This window comes from Balaenoptera borealis (genome assembly GCF_965194805.1).
Source record: "Balaenoptera borealis genome assembly, chromosome: 13".
In the NCBI taxonomy this organism is placed as follows: Eukaryota; Metazoa; Chordata; class Mammalia; order Artiodactyla; family Balaenopteridae; genus Balaenoptera; species Balaenoptera borealis.
Window position 1 is genome coordinate 16392465 of NC_138870.1, and position 20288 is coordinate 16412752.

The following is a 20288-nucleotide window of genomic DNA, read 5'->3' on the forward strand; positions in this document are numbered from 1 at the left end:
TCAGATTGATAAATAAGTGAATCTTTAAAAAAAGTAAGAGAAAAAGAGAAGTTTGTATTTTATAAAACATTATATGATTCAAGGGGTCTAGGAAGAGGCAAACTTGTCAAGTCTGAATCCACCCCTATTTCATGAGTCTACCGCAACCCATCTAAACCTATGATATCTCGCACACAAAACACAAACAGGAAAAACCTTCCGTGTGCTTCAACAAAAACAGCTTTCCATTTTAAAGCCACCTATATATATTTATATATATTTTTGTTTGTTTGAAAAATCTCTTGGATACCCAATAGCTCTTTTAAAACAAAGCTCAGATGCTGTGTTTCTGTTGTTTTAAAGAGAGAGCAATCAGGGGAGCGCGGATTACGCTCCCTTTGAATCTCCCTGGGGGCTGGGAAGCCTTCAGGCAAAGCCCGGGGGGCAGGACGCTTTTTTTTTTTTTTTTAAATCGATCTCGGAACCTTAGCTCCGGCGGCGGGGGCGGGGGCGGGGGCGGGGGCGGGGGCGGGGGGGGAGCAGGGCGGGGGGGGGGAGGCGCGGGGGGGGGGGAGGCGCGGGTGGGAGGGGTCTGGCCGCGGGGCGCGGCGCCGCTCACCCATCCCCCCACGAGCGCGCGGCTGGGCGACCGGCCGGCGGCCGAGGAAGATGCGGAGGGGCGGCGGCGCGGGCCCTACCCAGCCCGGGCGGCGGGGCGGGCGCCGCCCGAGGGGGTAGGGCGCGCGCGGGGGCGCGCCGGGCCGAGGAGGCGCGCTCCGGCCGCGCTCGCTCCGCGCTCCCTCCGCTGGTTCGCTCGCTCGCTCCCTCCTCCCTCAGCAGCCGCGGCGGCAGCAGGAGAAGGCGGCGGCGGCGGCTGGGGATCAGACATGGCGGCGGACCTGAACCTGGAGTGGATCTGCTCCCTGCCCCGCTCCTGGACTTACGGGATCACCCGGGGCGGCCGAGTCTTCTTCATCAAGTAAAGAGCTGGGGACGGCGCGGGGGCCCGGAGGGGGCGGGAGGCTGGCGACAGAGGGGAGCGAGCCGGGTCGGTGCCTCTCCGGCCCCCTCGGCTCCTCCCGCGCCCCCACTCACGCCCCGTCTCGGCCCCTTCTCTCACCCCTGCAGCGAGGAGGCGAAGAGCACCACCTGGCTGCACCCCGTCACCGGCGAGGCCGTGGTCACTGGGCACCGGCGGCAGAGCACAGGTAACGCCGAGCCCGGCCGGGCCCGAGCGGAGTTGGGTTTCGCCGGGAGGAGGCTGCAGAGCCCTGGCCGCCCGCCTCCTGCCGGCAACCTGCCCCGAGCCGTCGTCCACGGGAGGCGGCGAGGTGGGGCGGAGGCCGGCGGGCGGGGGCGGCCGCAGGTAGAGGGGCCGGGGGACTTCCCTCGAGTCTCCGGACGCCCCTCTCCTCCGCCTTTGATCGCCACTAGCCCACGGCGCCCTCTGCCCCATCCCAACCTGCTCTTCCCCCACGCCCCTGGGTGGCCCACTCCCCTCCCCCGGGAAACCTGGGATCCTGAGTTTTTCCTCCCGCGGCCACTCCTGAGTCCTCCGAGCGCCCCCCGGGCCCCCCACCTCACCCCCTTTCCACCTTTAGGAAGTCCTTTCCCACTCCCCTCCTGCAGCCCGGGACCCTGCCTCTCGTCCGCCGGGAGAATGTGTCCACATCCTCCCCCTCCTCCCCGGGAGGTGCCTCCCTCCTCCTGTGCGGCTTCCTCCTCCGAGGTGGGACTTGTGGGTAGGTGGCTGTTGGAGGAGAAGGAGGAGAGGAGTTTGGGGGTGCTTCGAGCCTCTCCGCGACAGAGCGGCTTGGGAAATCTGGACGCTTTCCCTCGTGCCCCCGGAGGAGCAGCCGGGGCCGGGGCAGGCATCTGCAGCTGCAGTTGCTGGCCAGCCAGATTCGAAGTCCCCGGCGGCGGCACCGAGGTCGCACACACGGCCAGGAGGCGGTGGGCGTGCTGGGGGGTGTCCTGCGTGTGGGCACTGGTGCCCTAATAGGAGAGGGTCGCCGGCGAAGCAGATCTTCCTGGGGCCTTGGGTAGCTTGTTTGAATGCTGCATGTGAGTGGAGCTGGAGGAGAGCTGATTGGAGCTTCAGTGCTGGTCTGGCTTTCTTTTGTCATTCTTTGTGTACATTCTTGAAACTTGTTTGTCTTTGAAACGTAACATGTGTTCTCTTCCTGGCCTGCCTCTGTTTCGGGTGATTGGAAAGGCTTGAGAACAGTTTGGGTGGAAGGTGAGGCCGGCTTCAGAAGTCTGTAGAGCTTGCCCTCCGGGATACTTCTGCAACTCTGAGATTCTCAAAGTTGCCAGGATATTGAACAAGCCTGCCTTCTCTATTACATTCTGGAGTTCAGCGAAGTGACTAATATCTCTAAATTTGCAAAAAGGTGGAGGAGGAAAGGGAAAGCTGGTATAGCAAGCATGATGAGGTTACATTTTTAAGGCATTTCTGACTAATACGGCGTCATATTTCTTAACTCCCCGATGTCGTCTTTGACTTGAATGTACATTTCAGTGTTTTGCATACGTAAGTCAACTTTGATGGCCTCTTTGCCTTATGGATAGTAACAGGTTTGTGTCACAAGAGATAATATGATATTTAGATTATTTAGCCTAATCGTCTCGTGGAATTATTCCATGATTATTTTGGCTATGTGAAATACAAATCTTTATCCTATTTACCCCCAAGGATTTGATAACATTCACACCTCAGAAAATTTTATTATATGATTTCAGGTTAATTTTATTTTTGAGAGATGATCTTGATTTTTTTCTGGTTTGGTTTACTTTGACTTTGTACACACATTATTGGTTTTTTATTTCAGAGCGGTATTATGATTAAATCCAAGACACTGGTCGTTTGTAAGTAATATGTAGCACAGAATGGTACCATCGTTCACCTGCATTATTGCCAGGTTTATTACTTGAAACTTCACATCTGTTAAAGTCAAGTCTGTAGAAACACACATGTACGTATAAGTATGTGATTTCAGATTTCTTTCCCCCTAATTAAGAACTTAGGAAGTTCTTTCTCATCAGTGACACTTCCTGGATGGATTCACTTATGTAGCTTGAAAGATGTGGTCTTACATAGACACAACATACCTAGGAAGAAGTGGGTGTTACCTTTTACGCATAGTCTTCTTCTTTGGTTTTGGGGGACTTTTTGGCCTACCGTTCAAGGGTACTTACCTAGGATTAGAAGGCATCCCTTTGCTTTTTTGGCTGCCAGGGCGTAGTTCCTCTCCACTCTGATCAAAGTGTATAATTATGTCAGATAACCTCTAATACTGTTTATACTTTTCTGGTGGCTTTACATTTGAATTGCCATTTTCCAAAAAATGATATTATATCTGAGTTTTATTACCAGTCTAATGCTTTTTGGGGGGGTTAGAAACCTACTTAATAAACGAAAATAGCTTATCATGAAAAGGAATAATTAAAATGGTTTGAAACTTACTGTGCTATTCTATCAAAGTAATACTAATGGTGAAATGTATGTTTTTTTAGATTTGCCTACTGGCTGGGAAGAAGCATATACTTTTGAAGGTGCAAGATACTATATAAAGTGAGTTTTTTTAATTATGATTTTTTTCCTTGGTAATTCAAATGTTGTGATTAACCTTTGTATGTCTAGGTATGATCATGATTTCTTAAGGTTTATTGTATTACATTGACTTTATGCTTTATGAGTGTTGGAATTTTGAGGTAAAAGATGACACTCTTAGTTTTCTTATGTTGTTTGCCTGGACCTTCATTGATTTGGCAGTTAGATCATTTACGGCCACAGTTACATTTTTGGTGCTTCTGTATATATTTTTGAGTGATAGCGCATTACAGTATTTTGTCTTTAGCATGTTACCTTTTTTTTTTCTTTTTAAGTGAATTCTGTTCATGTGTATTTTGACGAGAACTATTAATAAGTAGCAAAAGTGATGTAAAGCGAGATTACAGTTTGATGGACAATAAGAAGACTGAAAGTAAAAGCAAATAAATAAGGAATATTTCACAAACATCCGTTGGAGCATTGTTTGTAATTTGCCTCAGTTTATTTAAATATATCTAAGTTTTGAAAATACATATCAAAATATTTTACTGGTAATTGTGTTTGAATAAAAGGCTTTCAGTAGCACTTACAAGGGACAAATGACCAGTCCTAACGTTAAATTAATTCTATAGCATATTGAAATAATTTTCTGTTCAGAGTTAACTTGATAGTACTTGGAGACAAATACAATGTTTGAGGGCAATATTATATAGGAAAATTTTTTATCCCTCAAGGGAAAATAAAGGTGGTTTTATCTTCATTTTAAATTAGAAACTGTTTACTTAAGAGCTTGTTTTTGTTGTTTTAAAATTTTTTGTTTAATTTTAAGGAACAGAGGCTTGAAAGAGAATGCTTAAATACAAGATTTGGTTGCGATGTCAATGGTTTAATAATAATAACAGGTACCTAGCTAAAGGCACCTCTGTTTCATTGGGCCCAGTAAGGTATTTTGCTAAGTGCCATTTTAAAGATGATGCCGTACTTCACTAAATTATAATTACCTATATGGTTTTAACATTTTTTAAAATGATATTTATATAAAATGTTAAGGGATATGTATAGTATTAGCTATGCTTGCTTTTTTGGATGTAGAAATAGAGAAAGCAGAACGAAGATGCAGGAATGGAGTATAGTTTCATGATGTGGTCATTCTCTGGATATGTTTAATTTACATCTTTTATTTGGAGATTGTGCTTTACATTGTTATTGTGCTTTACATTGTTAGATGGCCTAAAAAATAAAGGCATGAGTAAAGTGCAGAGTCACCAAGTATTTTTTCTAGCGGTTATTTTTATCCTGAATTAAAGTGAGTTTGTATTGCCATGAAAAGGGATGCTTCTTTTTTTTTTTTTGGACAAAGTATTGATATTTCTGAAGAAAGACAGTTTTTTTGATGGAGTTCATTTATTTTTATCCAGTATAATTTTAACTACTGTACCTTAAGCCTAGCTGATCTACAGAATAGCAGTAACACTACAATTCTCAATATCATTTAAATGTCAGTGAATGTGTACATTTCTTAGATGAATGTTTGACAGTACAAAATGTTACTCTGTGTGGGCCAAATATGTATGTTTTAATTTAGAAGTAAGCTGTTAGAAAGACTGAGTTTTCTTTTGTTTTACTAGCCGTTTTGATAAGAGTTTCTTTTATGTTGACTTAAACAAATTAGAATCTTATTTGAGTGTCATGCCTAAGTAAGTTTCTCAGGCAAATGAGGACAATATTAAGAAAGTGGTAATAATTTTACTTTAACTCAGGATACATTTTTAAACTAGTGGGTGTTGATCATGTGGTATGGATAGACAGCCAATCATTGTGTCCAAAAGTAGCAATAAAGAATTTATATTATGAAGGTAAATTGTTCTAAAATTGAGCATGTTTTAGAAATATACACTCATTAAACTTCAAGTAAGATAACCACTGACAAATACATGATTTGCTGAATGTTAGGTGCTACTTCTTTTCCTTTCTGGGTTATATCAGAAGACTAATTTCTTTTAAGATTAGTTAAATCTCTAATGTGGGCTGTAACTTCCTAGAAATTTTTTACTTACTTGTGTTGTTATGAGCAATTAGGGATGCCTGATCATTCTAATATAATAGGGGAACTACTTTTATCTTAAACTTCACAATTTACAGAGTGCTTTCACATGTTACCACGTCTGAATCTCATTTTAATCGTGGATGTAGTCAGAAGAATTACTCTTTCCATTGTCACACCACATAATAAAACAACAGAAACATGCCTTTGGAACTTATGGTCTGCAAAGACAGCAAGATGAGAAACAGCAGGAACATGAACTATATTTAGAATGTTCAGAGTAGGAGAAAGGATAGGAGTCTGCAGTAGGAAAGTGATGACTGTTGGTGGATATATTTCTCATTGTTGGTTCTTTTTTAGATGAAGGAAGGAGGTTACTGCTCAAATTATAAGAAAAACAGGTGATATAGTGAGCAGGGTGGATTTTGTTCACAGGGGAAGAGGGAAGATGAAAGGCCAATAAAAGACACATTGACCGTCTTGTTATTCCTAATCCTGCGTTCCTGGGAGGCTCCCAGAGCAAGAACGGAGACTGAAAGAACTTGAGTTGTTTCTACTTTAGTTCCCAAGTGAAGTACATTTAACTCTCAAATTATTTCTCTCCTGAACAAATGTTGGTGTTTGTTCAAAATGGCGGAAGAAGAATTTATCTTTGCATAGTATTTTGGTATCAACTGCATCCCTGTGGGCATGAAGGAGAAGAGTACTCTTCTGGGGAAGAGTTGGAAGGCAGGCCTTGACCCTCTAACACGTTGGAGCTCAGTCTTCCCGTCTTTAAATTAGGCTGGCTGGAAAAGACAACTTCTCAATTCCAGCCCACTTTCAAATTTCTTTGAATTTTATACTATTCTGGGAATTTACAGTATTCTACAAAATGATGAACTCACAGTGCCAAGAAGAGATAATGTGGGAAATGTGGAAAGTTACTTAGCTTTCCTATCCCGGTTTAATCTCCCTCTTTAAGCTTTGTGCAGATAACCATAGATAAGTCTAAGCAGAGCCAGAGCTGTGTTGTGCTTGCTGTCTTTCTGTTGCCGCATTTTGTGTTTTGTGTACTTGTCTTCCAGGGAGAGCTGTGTGCACGCAGTTAACAGTGCTAACTAATGTCAACAGAGGAGCTGATCAGAGTTGAGTTGTATAGATTTGAGCTGGATAATCAGTTTACTTTATACAGTTTTTGAAATTGGTTCTTTCATGAAAGTCTACAGTTAGGAAACAGAATATATAATATAGAGAAGGTATTTTACTTTAAATTAGTTTGGCCAGAAAATATTAAAATTTGAAAATTAATTCTGTATTGTAAAGATAAATATTTAGCTTTAATTTTTTATGAGAAAAGCTTGCCTTAAGCTAGCCAGCCTCTAAATTATTTTATTACTTGTGTGTGTATGTATAAATACATATACACAGAGTTTGAATTTGATTATTGTTTCCATATTGCTTTTTAACACTTAATTCATGCTTTTTATCTTTAGGAAGAATGCTGAAAATTGCCAGTGACTTTTATAATTTATAAAGTGTAGCTTTAAATATTCAAATAACTTAGCTCATAAAATACAGAAGATAATCTTATATATTTGAAGGTTATAAAACTTTCTGCTTACTCCTTGAAATATTACTGAATGACTCTGTAATGACAGGTCATGGTAGCTTAAAATGGATGTGTCATTGACTATTACTTTGTGCTTCAAAGCTTTAAGATGGTTAATTTAAAGGGCTAAGTAAATCTTAAAACAATGCCCTCCTAATAGTGAGAAACTTTGTTCTAATTATTTAGAGGTCATTGTCTTATGTGGCAGGTTTGGGGATCCAAAAATGTCTTTGCAGGGTAATAAAGTAGTATGTAAATTTTGTGAGGTTATATTTTCATATTGCTTTTTTCTTGATTTAAAATTTTAAGTTCTGAAAATTGAACTTTTTCTTAGATATGCAAATAGAGCAGTGTTTGATTTTTGACTAATGAAGTTTCATTTCAGTATCTGCTATAGTTGGATCTAATGTGTGCTTAGAATTTCAAACTAATCTGCAATGATGGGAATTCTAGTATGAAATAGCCATTTAAGGTTGCAAGTGAGAGGAAAATCTGTTTCTTCACAGATTATCACAATTCAAACTATGAGTGAAGACAGGGAACATAGTTGCCACGAGAATGTGAGAATATATTGCAATGTATTTGAGACTTAAAATTGTTTGGTACAGTAGTACTGTAATATTATAATTAGATATAGCAACACAATGTTTCAGAACAATTCATGGACATTGTACATCTTTTTCGTATTCATAACAGAGTTTTTGGAATAAGTAATCCTTTTAAAAAGCTTTTTAAAATTTGTTTATTTATTTGGTTGCGCTGGGTCGGCAGGCGGGCTCCTTAGTTGTGGCATGCAAACTCTTAGTTGCGTCATGCGTGTGGGATCTAGTTCCCTGACCAGGGATCGAACCCAGGCCCCCTGCATTGGGAGCGTGGAGTCTTAACCACTGGGCCACCAGGGAAGTCCCAGAATAAGTAATCCTTATGTGTGTAAAGCACTTTATGCTGATAGGTACAGCATAACAATTGAACTATGATTTCAACTTTCAAGGAGTTTGTAGTATAGAGAAAAGCATGCAGTGTATTAAAAAAGGGAGATGGTGTGGGCCCCATGGACTTGGTTAGTGTGAGGCACTTCGACACAGCATTCAGTGAATTGAATCCTCACCGTAGCCCTTAGTTTTCTTTTTCTCCCCGCCACCACCCCTTTTTCAGGATGAAACTGAAGCTTAATGAGGTTAAGGGCCTGTTGTAGGTCATATAGTTTCACTATGATTCACTAGCATTCAAATTAAGGTCTCTGGGCTGAAACCCTTCTAGACCTAAAAATACAGGGCAGTATAAAGAGATCCTATAGTATGTATCCCTCCATAAGTAGGTTGCTTGGGGACAGAAATATCATTTCATAGAAATAAGTACAGTGGTTAGGTTAGTAGGCCAACCTACAAATAGAAGCTTGTTTAACCCCCTAAAAACTTGTTGACTAGTATTATTTTAGTAGAATCTTGGAATTTGGTCCTTCCTTTATATCCACTCAAGAGTGCTAAACACTGTTCTACGTGTTTGGTGATACAGCTGAGACCCGGCCTTCCTGGAGCCTACAATCTAGTAGGAAAAAGAGACGTTAAAACAAAACATGGAACGAACATGTAATTTTAAAATGGCGTCTTCATAAAAGAACAGCAGAGTGTTTTGTGACAGATTAGGAAAGTTTACCATAAAGAACAGTGTTTCAGTGATAAAATGTGTTTAAGTTTCAAGGGTGGGGTGACAGGATTTCCAACTTTAGTGAATTTTATGGTGGGATCTCATTGTCCTTCGTAGCCCCAGGGCCGTTGCTGGGACCAGGCCTGCTCAGTGTCTTCCTGTAGTGCCTGCCTGTAGCTTAACGCCAGCGTCTAGTGAGCCTCTGAGTAAATGGTGTCTGCACTGATAATGCTGGCCTCCACCCTCCCGAGGAGTTAATTGGGCTAGAACCAGAGGAGTCCCCACAACTCAAGGGATTGCATTTGGAGAACCCTTTCTGGTTTTCTCAAATGATTTTCCCCTAATGTGGATAGACCTCTTTCTTTGTTTTCTTCTTATTCTCAAAGCTGGTGTAGTTTAGGAAGGGGCAAGAAATGGGGAGTAGAGAAAGAATTGGTTGGAAGAGTCAAAGAGTTGGAGGCCTTGGAGACTGGTAGGACGTAAACATCCCTGTCTAGGCACCTCTGTCTGTTCTACAAAGACAAGGGGTTTCTCAGCACTTGGGGGCCAATACTCTACTGGGACCTTGTCATTTTTCTATAACAGATATGTAGAAGTTGGGGTTAATGGTGAAAATTTACTTGTATAGATGTGTATGCGTAAGTTGGAGTTAATATAAAAAATGATGCTGGTTGTCTGTCAGACGGTGTCTTAAGAAGTCAGAGGAGGAGGAAGGAGCTTACTTAGGCTGGGCTGACGTGGAAAGGCTTGAAGGAAGAGGCAGGAGTTGAGCTAGGCCTTAAGGGCATGGATGGAATTCAGATGGGTTGAGATAGATGACTGATAACATAAATTCGTGGGGGTGGGGACATGTATAATATGTGTGATGAGTAGAGATAACTACCCTGCAGGTAAGTGATTAGAAAATGCTAGGATAATGGGAAGTCAGACGAGGAATACTGTTAGGAGTACTGTTTGTTGTTGTGTCTTGTCTTTGAATATAAGGCTGAGATTTTTATTTCTAGGCAAGCCCACTGCAGGTGTTTTTTGGTATAGCATTAATAGCTTAAAGTGAAGGTTTTAAGGGAGATTTTAATATAGGCAGCTTGGGTTAGAAAGGGGCAAACCTGGAATCGAGGAGTCCCGTCCTGGGTCTGTTGCTGTAACCTGGGAGTTAGTTGCTGGAACCAACTTGGTAGCAGTGGGAATGGAAAGGAAGGAGGCCATTGATCAAAGATACTGAAAAGGAGTTGACAGGCCTTGGAAGTCTTGCTGAGCTGGGTGGTTGTCAGAGAAAGAGAGGTCAAAAGTTACACAGAAGCCTTTATGTCTGAGTGGCTACAAGAATGATTGGTACCCTTGACCAGAATAAGGGGATAGGTGGTTGGGGGGAGCTCTAGGCAGAGGTGTTAATGATGGTTTGGTTTTTGAGCTGCTTATCTTGAGAGGGCATAGCATTTTAGGTGGCTAAAATCTGGCCTTTCCAAAGGACTCCCAACGTTATCTTCTATTCCTCCCTCATGAATAAGAAATACAAACCACCTCCCTCCCCCCTGCCCTTGCAAAATGCTATCTCAGCTACCTAAGTATCTCCAAATAGTATGTAGATCCAAGCCAGGAATGTCATATTCATCCATCCAATTATTCATTCAACAAACACTTACTGAGTACTGTGTGCCAAGTGCTTTAGGTTTTATGAACAAAACAGACATGGACCTTGCTCTTAAGGAGCTTATTATTAAATTAAGGAGAGAGACAGCAGTATCATAATCACAAATATATAGTCGTAGGCTGAAAAACGCTGTGAAGTATACATCATGCTTTGAGCAGATGTATTGTGAGGACGTGGCCCAGTGTGGAAGAGGCCTTTCTCACAAACATGAGGAGTAAGCCTTCCTCTGAAAGGTTAGCTGCGAAGCCCCACAGAGTGATGAGAACAGAGCAGTGCAAAGTCACCTGAAAGATGAATTGATAGCATTTTGGGCTTGAGGTTGGACCATAACCTGAGTGAAAGCATTGCTGTAGCTAAAGAAAGACTTGGGGTGGGGTTGGTGTGATGTGGAAATTTAGGAAAAGGAGAAAAGCTGCAGCAGAAGTTACTCTCTACTATCTAGTAGAGAGCAAGGCTAAACCAATTGATTTTGACTATTATTTCAGTCCCAGTGGCAAGGTCTTCCAATTACTCAATCATTCACTGATGCATTTTCTTCCTTCACTTCTCTTCAATACATTTTGAACTCATAATTATGTGCCTTAGCAATTAGGATACATCATTAAACAAAATAGATCAAAAAACTCTACCCTTCTGGGGACTGGGATGGTGGAGGAGAGAATATCAGGCAAAGAAAATAATAAGTTTTTTTAAAAAAAAAAAATTAATTAATTGTTTTATAGCTGTGTTGGGTCTTCGTTTCTGTGCGAGGGCCTTCTCTAGTTGCGGCGAGCGGGGCCACTCTTCATCGCGGTGCACGGGCCTCTCACTATCGCGGCCTCTCTTGTTGTGGAGCACAGGCTCCAGACGCGCAGGCTCACTAGTTGTGGCTCACGGGCCTAGTTGCTCCGCGGCATGTGGGATCTTCCCAGACCAGGGCTCGAACCCGTGTCCCCTGCATTGGCAGGCAGATTCTCAACCACTGCGCCACCAGGGAAGCCCTATAATAAGTTTTATGGTATGTAAGAATTTATAAATGCTGTAAGAAAAATATTAGAGCAAGATGTGGAGGATCAGGAGGGGAGTGAAGAGGAATGGGTGTGGGAGAAAAAGACAGTGGAATCAGAGAAGGAAGAGCCGGGCTGTGTGGCGGCCTCGCTGGTTGATGTAATTCGCTGTTAACACGGGGAGATGTGGAGCTGTCGCAGGTCTGAGCAGAGGAGGAGATGCGTGGTCTGGCTTCGCCCTTTGAAAGGGTCAGTCTGACTGTTGTGTGAAGGTGAGACTTTGGGGGCCTAGTGGAGCCCCTCCAGTGTAAGTTCTCTCCCTCGTCAGATTCTCTCCTTATATTTCTTTTTAACACTTAACAGGATCATGATTAAATATTTAATTGTGTAACCCCATATTTCTTTTAAGCTGCCAGCGATTATCAGTGCCATTGATTTAATAATAGTAACAGCTTTTCAGAGGGGAGAGACATAACCATATTAAATAAACCCCTTGATCCTTAATTCAGAAATAGTATATTGAAAAAGCACGTTTTAAAATCAAGTCAATGCTTGCTTAATACCTGTTTGCCTACACTCCTTATGGTAGGTAAGCGTCATGAAAAGCAGCTCGTTCATTGCTGTGTTTTTAGTCCCTCAGCTTAAACTTTTCTCATAGTAGTTCCTCAGTAAATATTTGTTGATTGATGAATTTTGATGATGACAGTCAACTTCAGTCCATGCTATTCAGAAACCTGGTAATGTGGCTCTTTGTGAAATTTAAATATTCTCTTTATGTGACATCTGTCTGTCCCAATATGAATTAGGAAATCAGCTGTTTCTTGAGTTTGGCTTATGTGATTCTCCTCCAGGAGACAGATAGGATCTGCTCAGAGGCCTGATTGTGGGACCAGATCCAGGATCAAGCCGAGATAATGCAGGGACCTGTGAGGCCTGTTGGGAGACAGCTGAATCCCAGACCTTGCCACTGACTGTGCCATTTCCATTTAGAAACGTTCACAGTTCAGGCTGCTGTGGTTTGGAGAACGGGGGAGATATACTGTCATCATTAGTATGAGTAAAGCGAGTGTAGATCACTGAACTCAGTGGGTCCTAGAGAGGCCTGAGAGAAACAGAAATTAGTCCTCACGAGGTACAGGTGACAGACGACAGACGTTTCAGAGCCACGCGGAGAATTCCTTGGTTACTTAGAAGTAGCCTCCTAGCTATTTGGGAATTATTCTCTGAAGTGGCCAGTAATTTCAGAAACACCCAAGAGAATCCCTCTGGACTGTTAACTCCTTGAAGGCAGAGACTGTGTCATAATCATCTTTATGTTTGCAGCACTTGACACATAATAGGCAATGAGATGTTTGAAATGAAGACCTATTACAGATTGTACGAAAAACAAGTCATTGCCCAAATCTGAACGTCCCAGGACATTTTTCTGCTTCTCATTTGTCATCAAGTCAGGATTCATATTCTTGTAAATGTCAATGCCCCAAAGTCAACTATTATAAGCAAAAGCAAACTCTTTTCCCACATTAGTTCCAGGAGTGACACAAGTGAATCCTTCAAGACCCTTCCTCACTCACCTTTTTTCACTTTAGAAAGCTTTTCTCCACTTAACCAGAAAAATGTTTGCCAACGGCCCCAAATTACACCCTTTTAGCTTTTTAACCCAAGAGATAAGGTTTCTTCTCTATTCCTCAATAAAAAAAATCTTAGACAAGGACTTTGACCACCTTGTATTACATGCCCATTGCTGGAGTGAAGGCTGGCCCTCTGGTCTTCAGTAATTTTCTGTCCTTGGCTGAAGCCAAGATTATTATCAGCCAGCCTTCCAAGAAACTGTGTGATTAGGGGGGAAGGCCCGGTCACGTAGGAAGTCAGGGTGTGAAAGGCTGCATGATCAGAGATCTCCTGCTTCTCCCTTGTATACAGTGCACAGTGCTAAAGGCCAGGAAGGCCATGAACCTGAGCATCTGCAGACTTCCTAAGAAGTGATATTATCAATGATTTTCAAGGATGCCTTCTGCCTTCCATTGAAGAGGAAGTAGTTGAAGATACATGCAGGGTGGTTCAGGCCTGGACCCTGGAGAATGAAGAGGAAGAGTTAAATTCTGAGGAAGAAGCAATAGAAACCAATCCTATACTGGCTGCCTTGAGCAAGGGGGATCGAGGAAACCAACTTCGATTTGGTACAAGTGACAGTACAGCCTCACTGTGATCAAAACTCCACCCTGCTATGGTGGGCCAGGGATTCCCTCTGGTTCTTCTGAAATCACTGGCCACTTCAGAGAATAATTCCCACACAGTGTCAGTGCTTGAGTAATGCTACCCAAACTTGCTTGCTACATGCCTCCCATGGATGTTCTACATGCTTTTTGTCCCCCCGTCCCTTCCAAGTGACTAAGATTCTTTACATATATTATTTCTTTGGAATAGACATGGTCTTCAAAAGAGAGAATTTGCCTCTGAGATGAAAAATAGTTTTAGACTTCATATTGAGTGAATTCCATCAGCTTTTTGCTGAACTTGGTTGAAGGTACATATAATACCCATTTTATTAAATATTTACAATGAAGCGGTTTAACCTAAAATTTAAAACTTAGTAAAATAGAACAGTGTGGCAGTCTTAAGAAGAACCAAGGAATTACTCCTTGCTCATTTTTCATAGTATACAAAGCAATGGTTGAGGGAAAGTAATTTGTTAAACTTAGTGTCAATTTTTTTTCTCTGTTTGAAAATTCATCTGTTTTACTTTTATTTTGAAAAATTTAATCTATCACAGAATATAGATGCATCTAATAATGATGGCATTTAAAAAAATTTAGTAAAGAAATGTCAGAGAATGATTCCAAATCTGTGTTTAGTGTGTGTCCTTTTTTCCAACCTGTTTTATAATGTTAAGTGTTTCTTTCTGATTATAGAAGTAATGCATTTTTATTACAGAACATTTGGAAAAAACTGAAGAGTATAAAGAAGGAGAAAATAAAATCACCTGGTCTCATATGCAGAGAGAATTTCTATTAATATTTCAGTATATATGCAAAAATATTTTTAAAGATTTGGGTCTTATTGCTAATACTGTGTCGAATGCTGTTTTCATTAGTTATATCGTGTGTCCTTATGTCATTATATAGTTATTCAATGGAAGATTTTTTAATAACTTTGATGTTCTATCTTATGAATATATAATAGTTTAATCATCCCTCTATTTTTAGATGGCTATGTTGTTTCCAACATTTTGCTGTGAGAAAAATCCTTATATAACACATGCATGTCTGTTTCCTAGACTTGGAATTATTGGGATAGGGTATGAGCTTTTTAAAAGGTTCATTACTTAACATTTTGCCAAATTGCCTTCTAAGAGATTTATACAAAGTTATGTTCTACTCTTAGTATATGAAGTTTATAAAAGTGCCCCTGTTTCTCCATACCTACAATAAATACTCTGGACAGATGAAATTTGAAGGTAACTGATGGAGAATCTGTGTGGGTTGTCATTAGTGATTCAGATAGTTTGGAACAGGGATTAGTCTTTCAGTTATCTGATGCTACATAACCAACTACCCCAAAACTTAGTGGCTTAAAACAACAATGATTTATAATTTCTCACCTTTCTTTGGGTTGACTGGGCTCAGCTAGGCTGTTCTATTTCCTGTGATATAACTGAGGGCCCTCCTGCGGATACATTCAGCTGCAACTTGGCTGGAAAATCCCGTGTCTTCTCTCCTTGTGGCCTCTCATCACTTAGTAGGCTATCTAGAGTTTCTTGCTAACAGCGCAGCTGGCGTCTAAGAGGGAACATTCCAAGAAGACAAGCCCCTGGGTGCAAGCGTTTATAAAACCTCTGCTTGCATTATGCTTGCTCATGTCCTGTTGGTCAAAGCAAGTCACATGACCAAGGCCAAAATCAAAAGTGGGAGAGAACTACACAAGCCTGTGAATACGAGGAGATGTGGTTCATTGCAGGCTGTTGATGTAATGGATTACCAGAAATAGTAAATAAGTTTCAACTAGCATCGCAACTCTAATTGATGAGCAATAGCGCTTTGGAGCACTGTGTTTAGAAGAATTTGGAGATCAACTTCTGGATCGGTAGGAAAGCATATTGTGACAAGTTAATGATGTTTGCGAGGGCTTAGGTGAGGAGGCTGGTATAATGGTGTATTTACCATCCTTAATTTAATATCTGAATTTATATCATAAAGCCACAAACGTAAACATGAAAGGCAATTCAAGAGCTTACATGTAAGCCCAAATACTTTAAAAACATTGGAGTACTTGAGTAAAGTGAGCCTTAAGCTTTTGCTCATCCTGGTTTCGTACTGACAATTAATACAACTGGTAGTGTAAGATATCAATAATTGGCATCTTGTGCTAGATTAGTTTGCAAGATACCCGTATTTCACACCAGGACTGCTCTTTCCCATTGCTGAGTGAAAAAGCTGTAGCAGGGTTCATAGATGAGGAACAAGTACCTATACTAGTGATTACGACGGTGCCCAAGGTCATGGTATGGGTGGGTGGATGGCTAGATGGATGGAGACATAATCTCACATATATATGTATTTGCATGTGTGAGTGTGTGATTTTAAGAGCTTGACTGAGTTGTGAACTTGACCCTTGGATTTACTCGTGTGATTTAACCAGTGTTATCAGTGGCAATATTTAAGAGTAGGCACTATGGCCTATGCCAGTGGTCCCCAGCCTGGTTCCTAACGGGCATTCCGAGGGAGACTTACAGGAAAATGTTACTATTCCTCCTGATACAGTAGTGCGGAGTCTCTTTTATGCTTTTCCCTCTCACCCCATACTCTGCTCCCTCAGAGGAGGTTCTGTGTATGTCAGCAGTTTGGTGTTTGTCGTCCTCCCCCTTCTTTGCATACCTATACATGCATACATTCATTTATTCATTTATTTTTACCAAAATGAGCTTGTCCTATATGTACAATTCTTTGATTTTTCCTTTTTATTTAATACTTTAGATCTTTTCGTGTTAGTACTTAGAAGTCAACACCGTTCTTTCAGTAGCTACAAAATATTCATTAATTATTTAGTTGGACATTAATTATTTAGTTGGACATTTAGTGTTTTTCCATTTTTTTTTTCTCAGTTTCTAAAAATGTTGTCGTGAACATACTTATACATAAACTGTGGTCATATGCAAATGTTTTTGTAAAATAGATGTGGAAATTGCTGAGTTAAGCTGTATACGTATTTTAGCTTTGATAAACGTAGTAAAATCCTGCTAAACACCATAAATAGGGTCTGAAAATATTGAAATGATTAAAATGAATAATTATAAGGTTAATGAAAAGCAGTATTTTTCATTAAGTTCATGAAGTCACACACACAAAAAAGGAAAGTGGTAGAAAGTGACACATTGTGCAAAACTACATAATGAATCAGAAAGCCTCAAATGAAAACAGGGCATTCACCCCCTAAATTCCTTTTGGAATTGGAGTTGGTCCAACTATTGAAGCCCTTCGACAGTCACATTCAGATTAATTTGTGGTTTTACTATTTGTGGTTTACAGTTAGGCCAACTTCCAAAAAATCTTTACCATCTTATCCTCGCATCATGCAGTGTATAGGATTATTGTCTCCTGTATCCTTGCCAGCACTTGGTGTTACCAGCCTTAAGTTTTGAGTAATCTAATGGACAAAAATGGTATCTTGTTTGAATTTGCACGTTGTTGGTTTTGGCCATGCTTGTCACCTTTCCCTCTGTTTGTTGCCTATTTGAGTCTCTTCTACAGATTGCCTCTTCCATATATTTTCTCTATTTTTTCTATTGCTATTTTTCTTAATGATTTATGTCATTATGTACTTTTTTGTATTTTTGATATCTGAGCCAGTTAGCTTAATAGAGCTCTCCAAGGTATTTTTGCTGTGCACCCTGATAAGTAAAACGTTTTTGGTTATATACTCTCATTATATGTCTATTTATTTATAGATTATATACGTGTATTGTTGTCAATCTGTGTCTTACATCTTAGTAAAGCTTATTTTTTCCTTGTTTTATTGTGTTTTAAAAATAAGTGTAAATAGGGGTGCTAACCTGTCCACAGCCCAGTGTAGAGTCTAGTGTGCATTCACCTAGGAAATCAGGAGTTGTGAGCAAAATATGATTTAGGCCCTTTACAGGCCAGTTAGGTTGGCCAAGAAGAGCATGCTCTCTGCTTTGTGACCACAGTGTGCATATCTGTAAGCCCCTGGCCACTGAGTACTCTGGTGAAGTGGAAAGTAGCCAAGGGTCAGACCTTGGCTCCGTTACCTTTATTAACCATACAACTTGGAGAAAGTTGCTTACTCTCACTAAGAACCAGTTTCTTCATGTGTAAAGTGGAGAGGGTAGTCCTTGTCTTGCCTGCTTTATAGGCTTATGATGTGAGTTAATCTATGTGAATAAACTTTGAAAAACTGTAAAACATGGGGTACATATGAAATACGTGGGTATTTATTTTGCAAGGTCATAACATTGGGTGTATAAGACAACATACTTCAGGATCATTTATGCTGGAAAACAGCTGAAAATGGCTGGCCTACTAATCGTGGTTCAGAAGTATTTTAAGTCTTCATCGTGTGAAGATTTTAAACCTCTTGAAGGTAGAAACTGTTACACATGATGGTCAATAAGTTTTGTTGTTGATGGTGTATGTACATTTAATAATATACATATTTGGTTTTTAAAATGTTTTCTATTTAAGAAAGCCCTGTGATTTAGGAATTAGAAATCAGCTTATTTGTGAAATACCCAGTGGCACTAAGGAAGACTTTCTTGAAAGAGTAAAGTAGCTATTGTCCAGGGCTGCAGAGAAAAGGCAGGACCTGACATGAATATATTCTCCAAGATAGTGAAGAACTCAAGGCATTGTAACGGTAGGGTCTCTTATGTAGGTGGTGGAACTGAATTATGAGGAAGGTGGTGTATTACACAGCATACCCAGGAGTGATGATGAAAAGGCAGTTTTGAACATGGATAATGCTGTTTTTAAGAAATGTGTTTTATAATTTTTTAAAAAAATAAATGAATTTAACTGTAAAATAAATTATTATTGTCTGTAGAAGGTAGTGGACGGCGGGAGGAGAAATAAAAGAACTGAACCCCTTATCATTAATAAAAAAGAATAAGAAAATTGGGATTGCAACTGTGTAAATATATAGGTTTGAAGTATTTCACTAGCATTGACACCCAGGCTCTGCAACGGTGCTGGAAAACAGGCGCTGTCAGGCCCGTGCTGTTGGCTGGCCAGGCCGGCCCATGACCAGTAGTGGCCTGAGTAGGCTGGGACTGAGCTGTGGGCAGTGGGCCAGGCGAGGTCACATTCCTTCTGAATACTCTCCCCTCCTTCCCTCTCCTTTGATTCTCAGAACAACCCCATGGGGTAGAAAGCAGGACAGGCCTAGTCCAGTTCAACTCACTAAACCTTTTATGCTCACCCAGATGAGTGGGAAGGGGCGGTGGCATGCTTACTTATTATATCTACTTTCAAAAACTTATTTAAAACTCTCGGAGGGGTAGAAGACAGTGTGCAAAAAACAAACAAAATCCTTTGTAAGTTTGGAAGAATAGATGTGTTTCTCAGAAATAGTTCACACTGAGGAATTTCTGTATTTCAGAAAAGAATGATAAAAGGACTTTTTTTTTTTTTTCTTACACAGAGGAATTCCATGTCCATTTTGAACATTTACCTAATAATCTAGATTTCTACTATGTCAAGTCAGGCCCCCACCCCCTCCCCACCCCCTTTATTCTTATGTGAATGATTTTCAGTCCAGCTGCTGTTCCTTTCTCAGTGGAGCTGCAAAAGAAGCTCTGAATTGGAAACAGGCAGTATTATTGGTAAGAGAAATAAAATCTTTTGATGGGGTTCTACATCCTTTCTGTATCTACCCAGCCTGCTATTAAAGCCTCCTTGCAGAAGACCCTGAGATTAAAATATTTGACAATTTTTGGCTTCAATTCCTCAAAAACATTACAGGACAAATGTAATAGATTATTCAAGTTGAATAGATATGATTAATCTTGCTGTGTCAGTTACTGCTGTATAACAAACCGTCCCCACACTCCAAGGCTTAAAATAATCACTATATTACTGAGCACAGGTCCCTGGATTGGCTGGGCAATTCCTCTAGTTTCTGTTGCATTTATTCTTGTCTGAGATCAGCTGTGGGTCAAGCAGGAGGCTCTGCTGATCTTGGCTGGTCTAAGATGGTCTTTTCTGAGATGGTGGGAATAACTGGGCTCTCTTGCATGGTCTCATTCCCAGTAGGCTTGCCCAGGCTTGCTCTTATGGTGAAGGCAGGTGTCCAAGCAAGTGAGCCTTAGTGCTCCAGGTCTCTTGAGGCCTGGGCTCAGAATTGGGGCAGCGTCACTTCATGCACTACTTTCGATTGACCAAAGAAGGTCTCAAGGCCAGCTCGAATTCAAGGAGTGGAGAGATAGACTCCATCTTTTGAGGGAAGTTGGAAAATCACATTGCAAATGTTGTCAGAATGGCCATCATTAAAAAGTCTACAAATAACAGATGCTGGAGAGGGTGTGGAGAAAAGGGAACCCTCCCACACTGTTGGTGGGAATGTAAGTTGGTTCAGCCACTGTGGAAAACAGTGTGGAGGTTCCTCAGAAAACTAAAAGTAGAACTACCATATGATCCAGCAATCCCACTCCTGGGCATATATCCAGACAAAACTATAATTCAAAAATACATGCAAGCTATGTTCGTAGCAGCACTATTCACGATAGCCAAGACATGGAAACAACCTAAATGTCCATCGACAGACAAATAGATGAAGATGTGGTATATATATACAATAGACTACTCAGCCATAAAGAAAGAATGAAG

The 20288-nt window shown here is 41.1% G+C and overlaps 1 protein-coding gene across 28 annotated transcripts in view; it reads left to right on the forward strand.

Moving 5' to 3' along the window:
• The first annotated feature begins 506 nt into the window (after positions 1 to 506).
• The window catches only part of PLEKHA5 (pleckstrin homology domain containing A5), a 236855-nt gene continuing 217073 nt past the window's right edge, over positions 507 to 20288 (forward strand). For 27 of the 28 annotated variants that reach the window (XM_082351900.1, XM_082351901.1, XM_082351877.1 and 24 more), the window contains exons 1-3: positions 507 to 958; positions 1108 to 1187; positions 3496 to 3553. In XM_082351900.1, coding sequence (XP_082208026.1) covers positions 867 to 958; positions 1108 to 1187; positions 3496 to 3553 — 230 coding nt within the window. In that variant the 5' untranslated portion in view covers positions 507 to 866. Of the gene's footprint in view, positions 959 to 1107; positions 1188 to 3495; positions 3554 to 13374; positions 20222 to 20288 lie in introns of those variants that run through there. The other variant, XM_082351897.1, reaches the window with a different exon arrangement.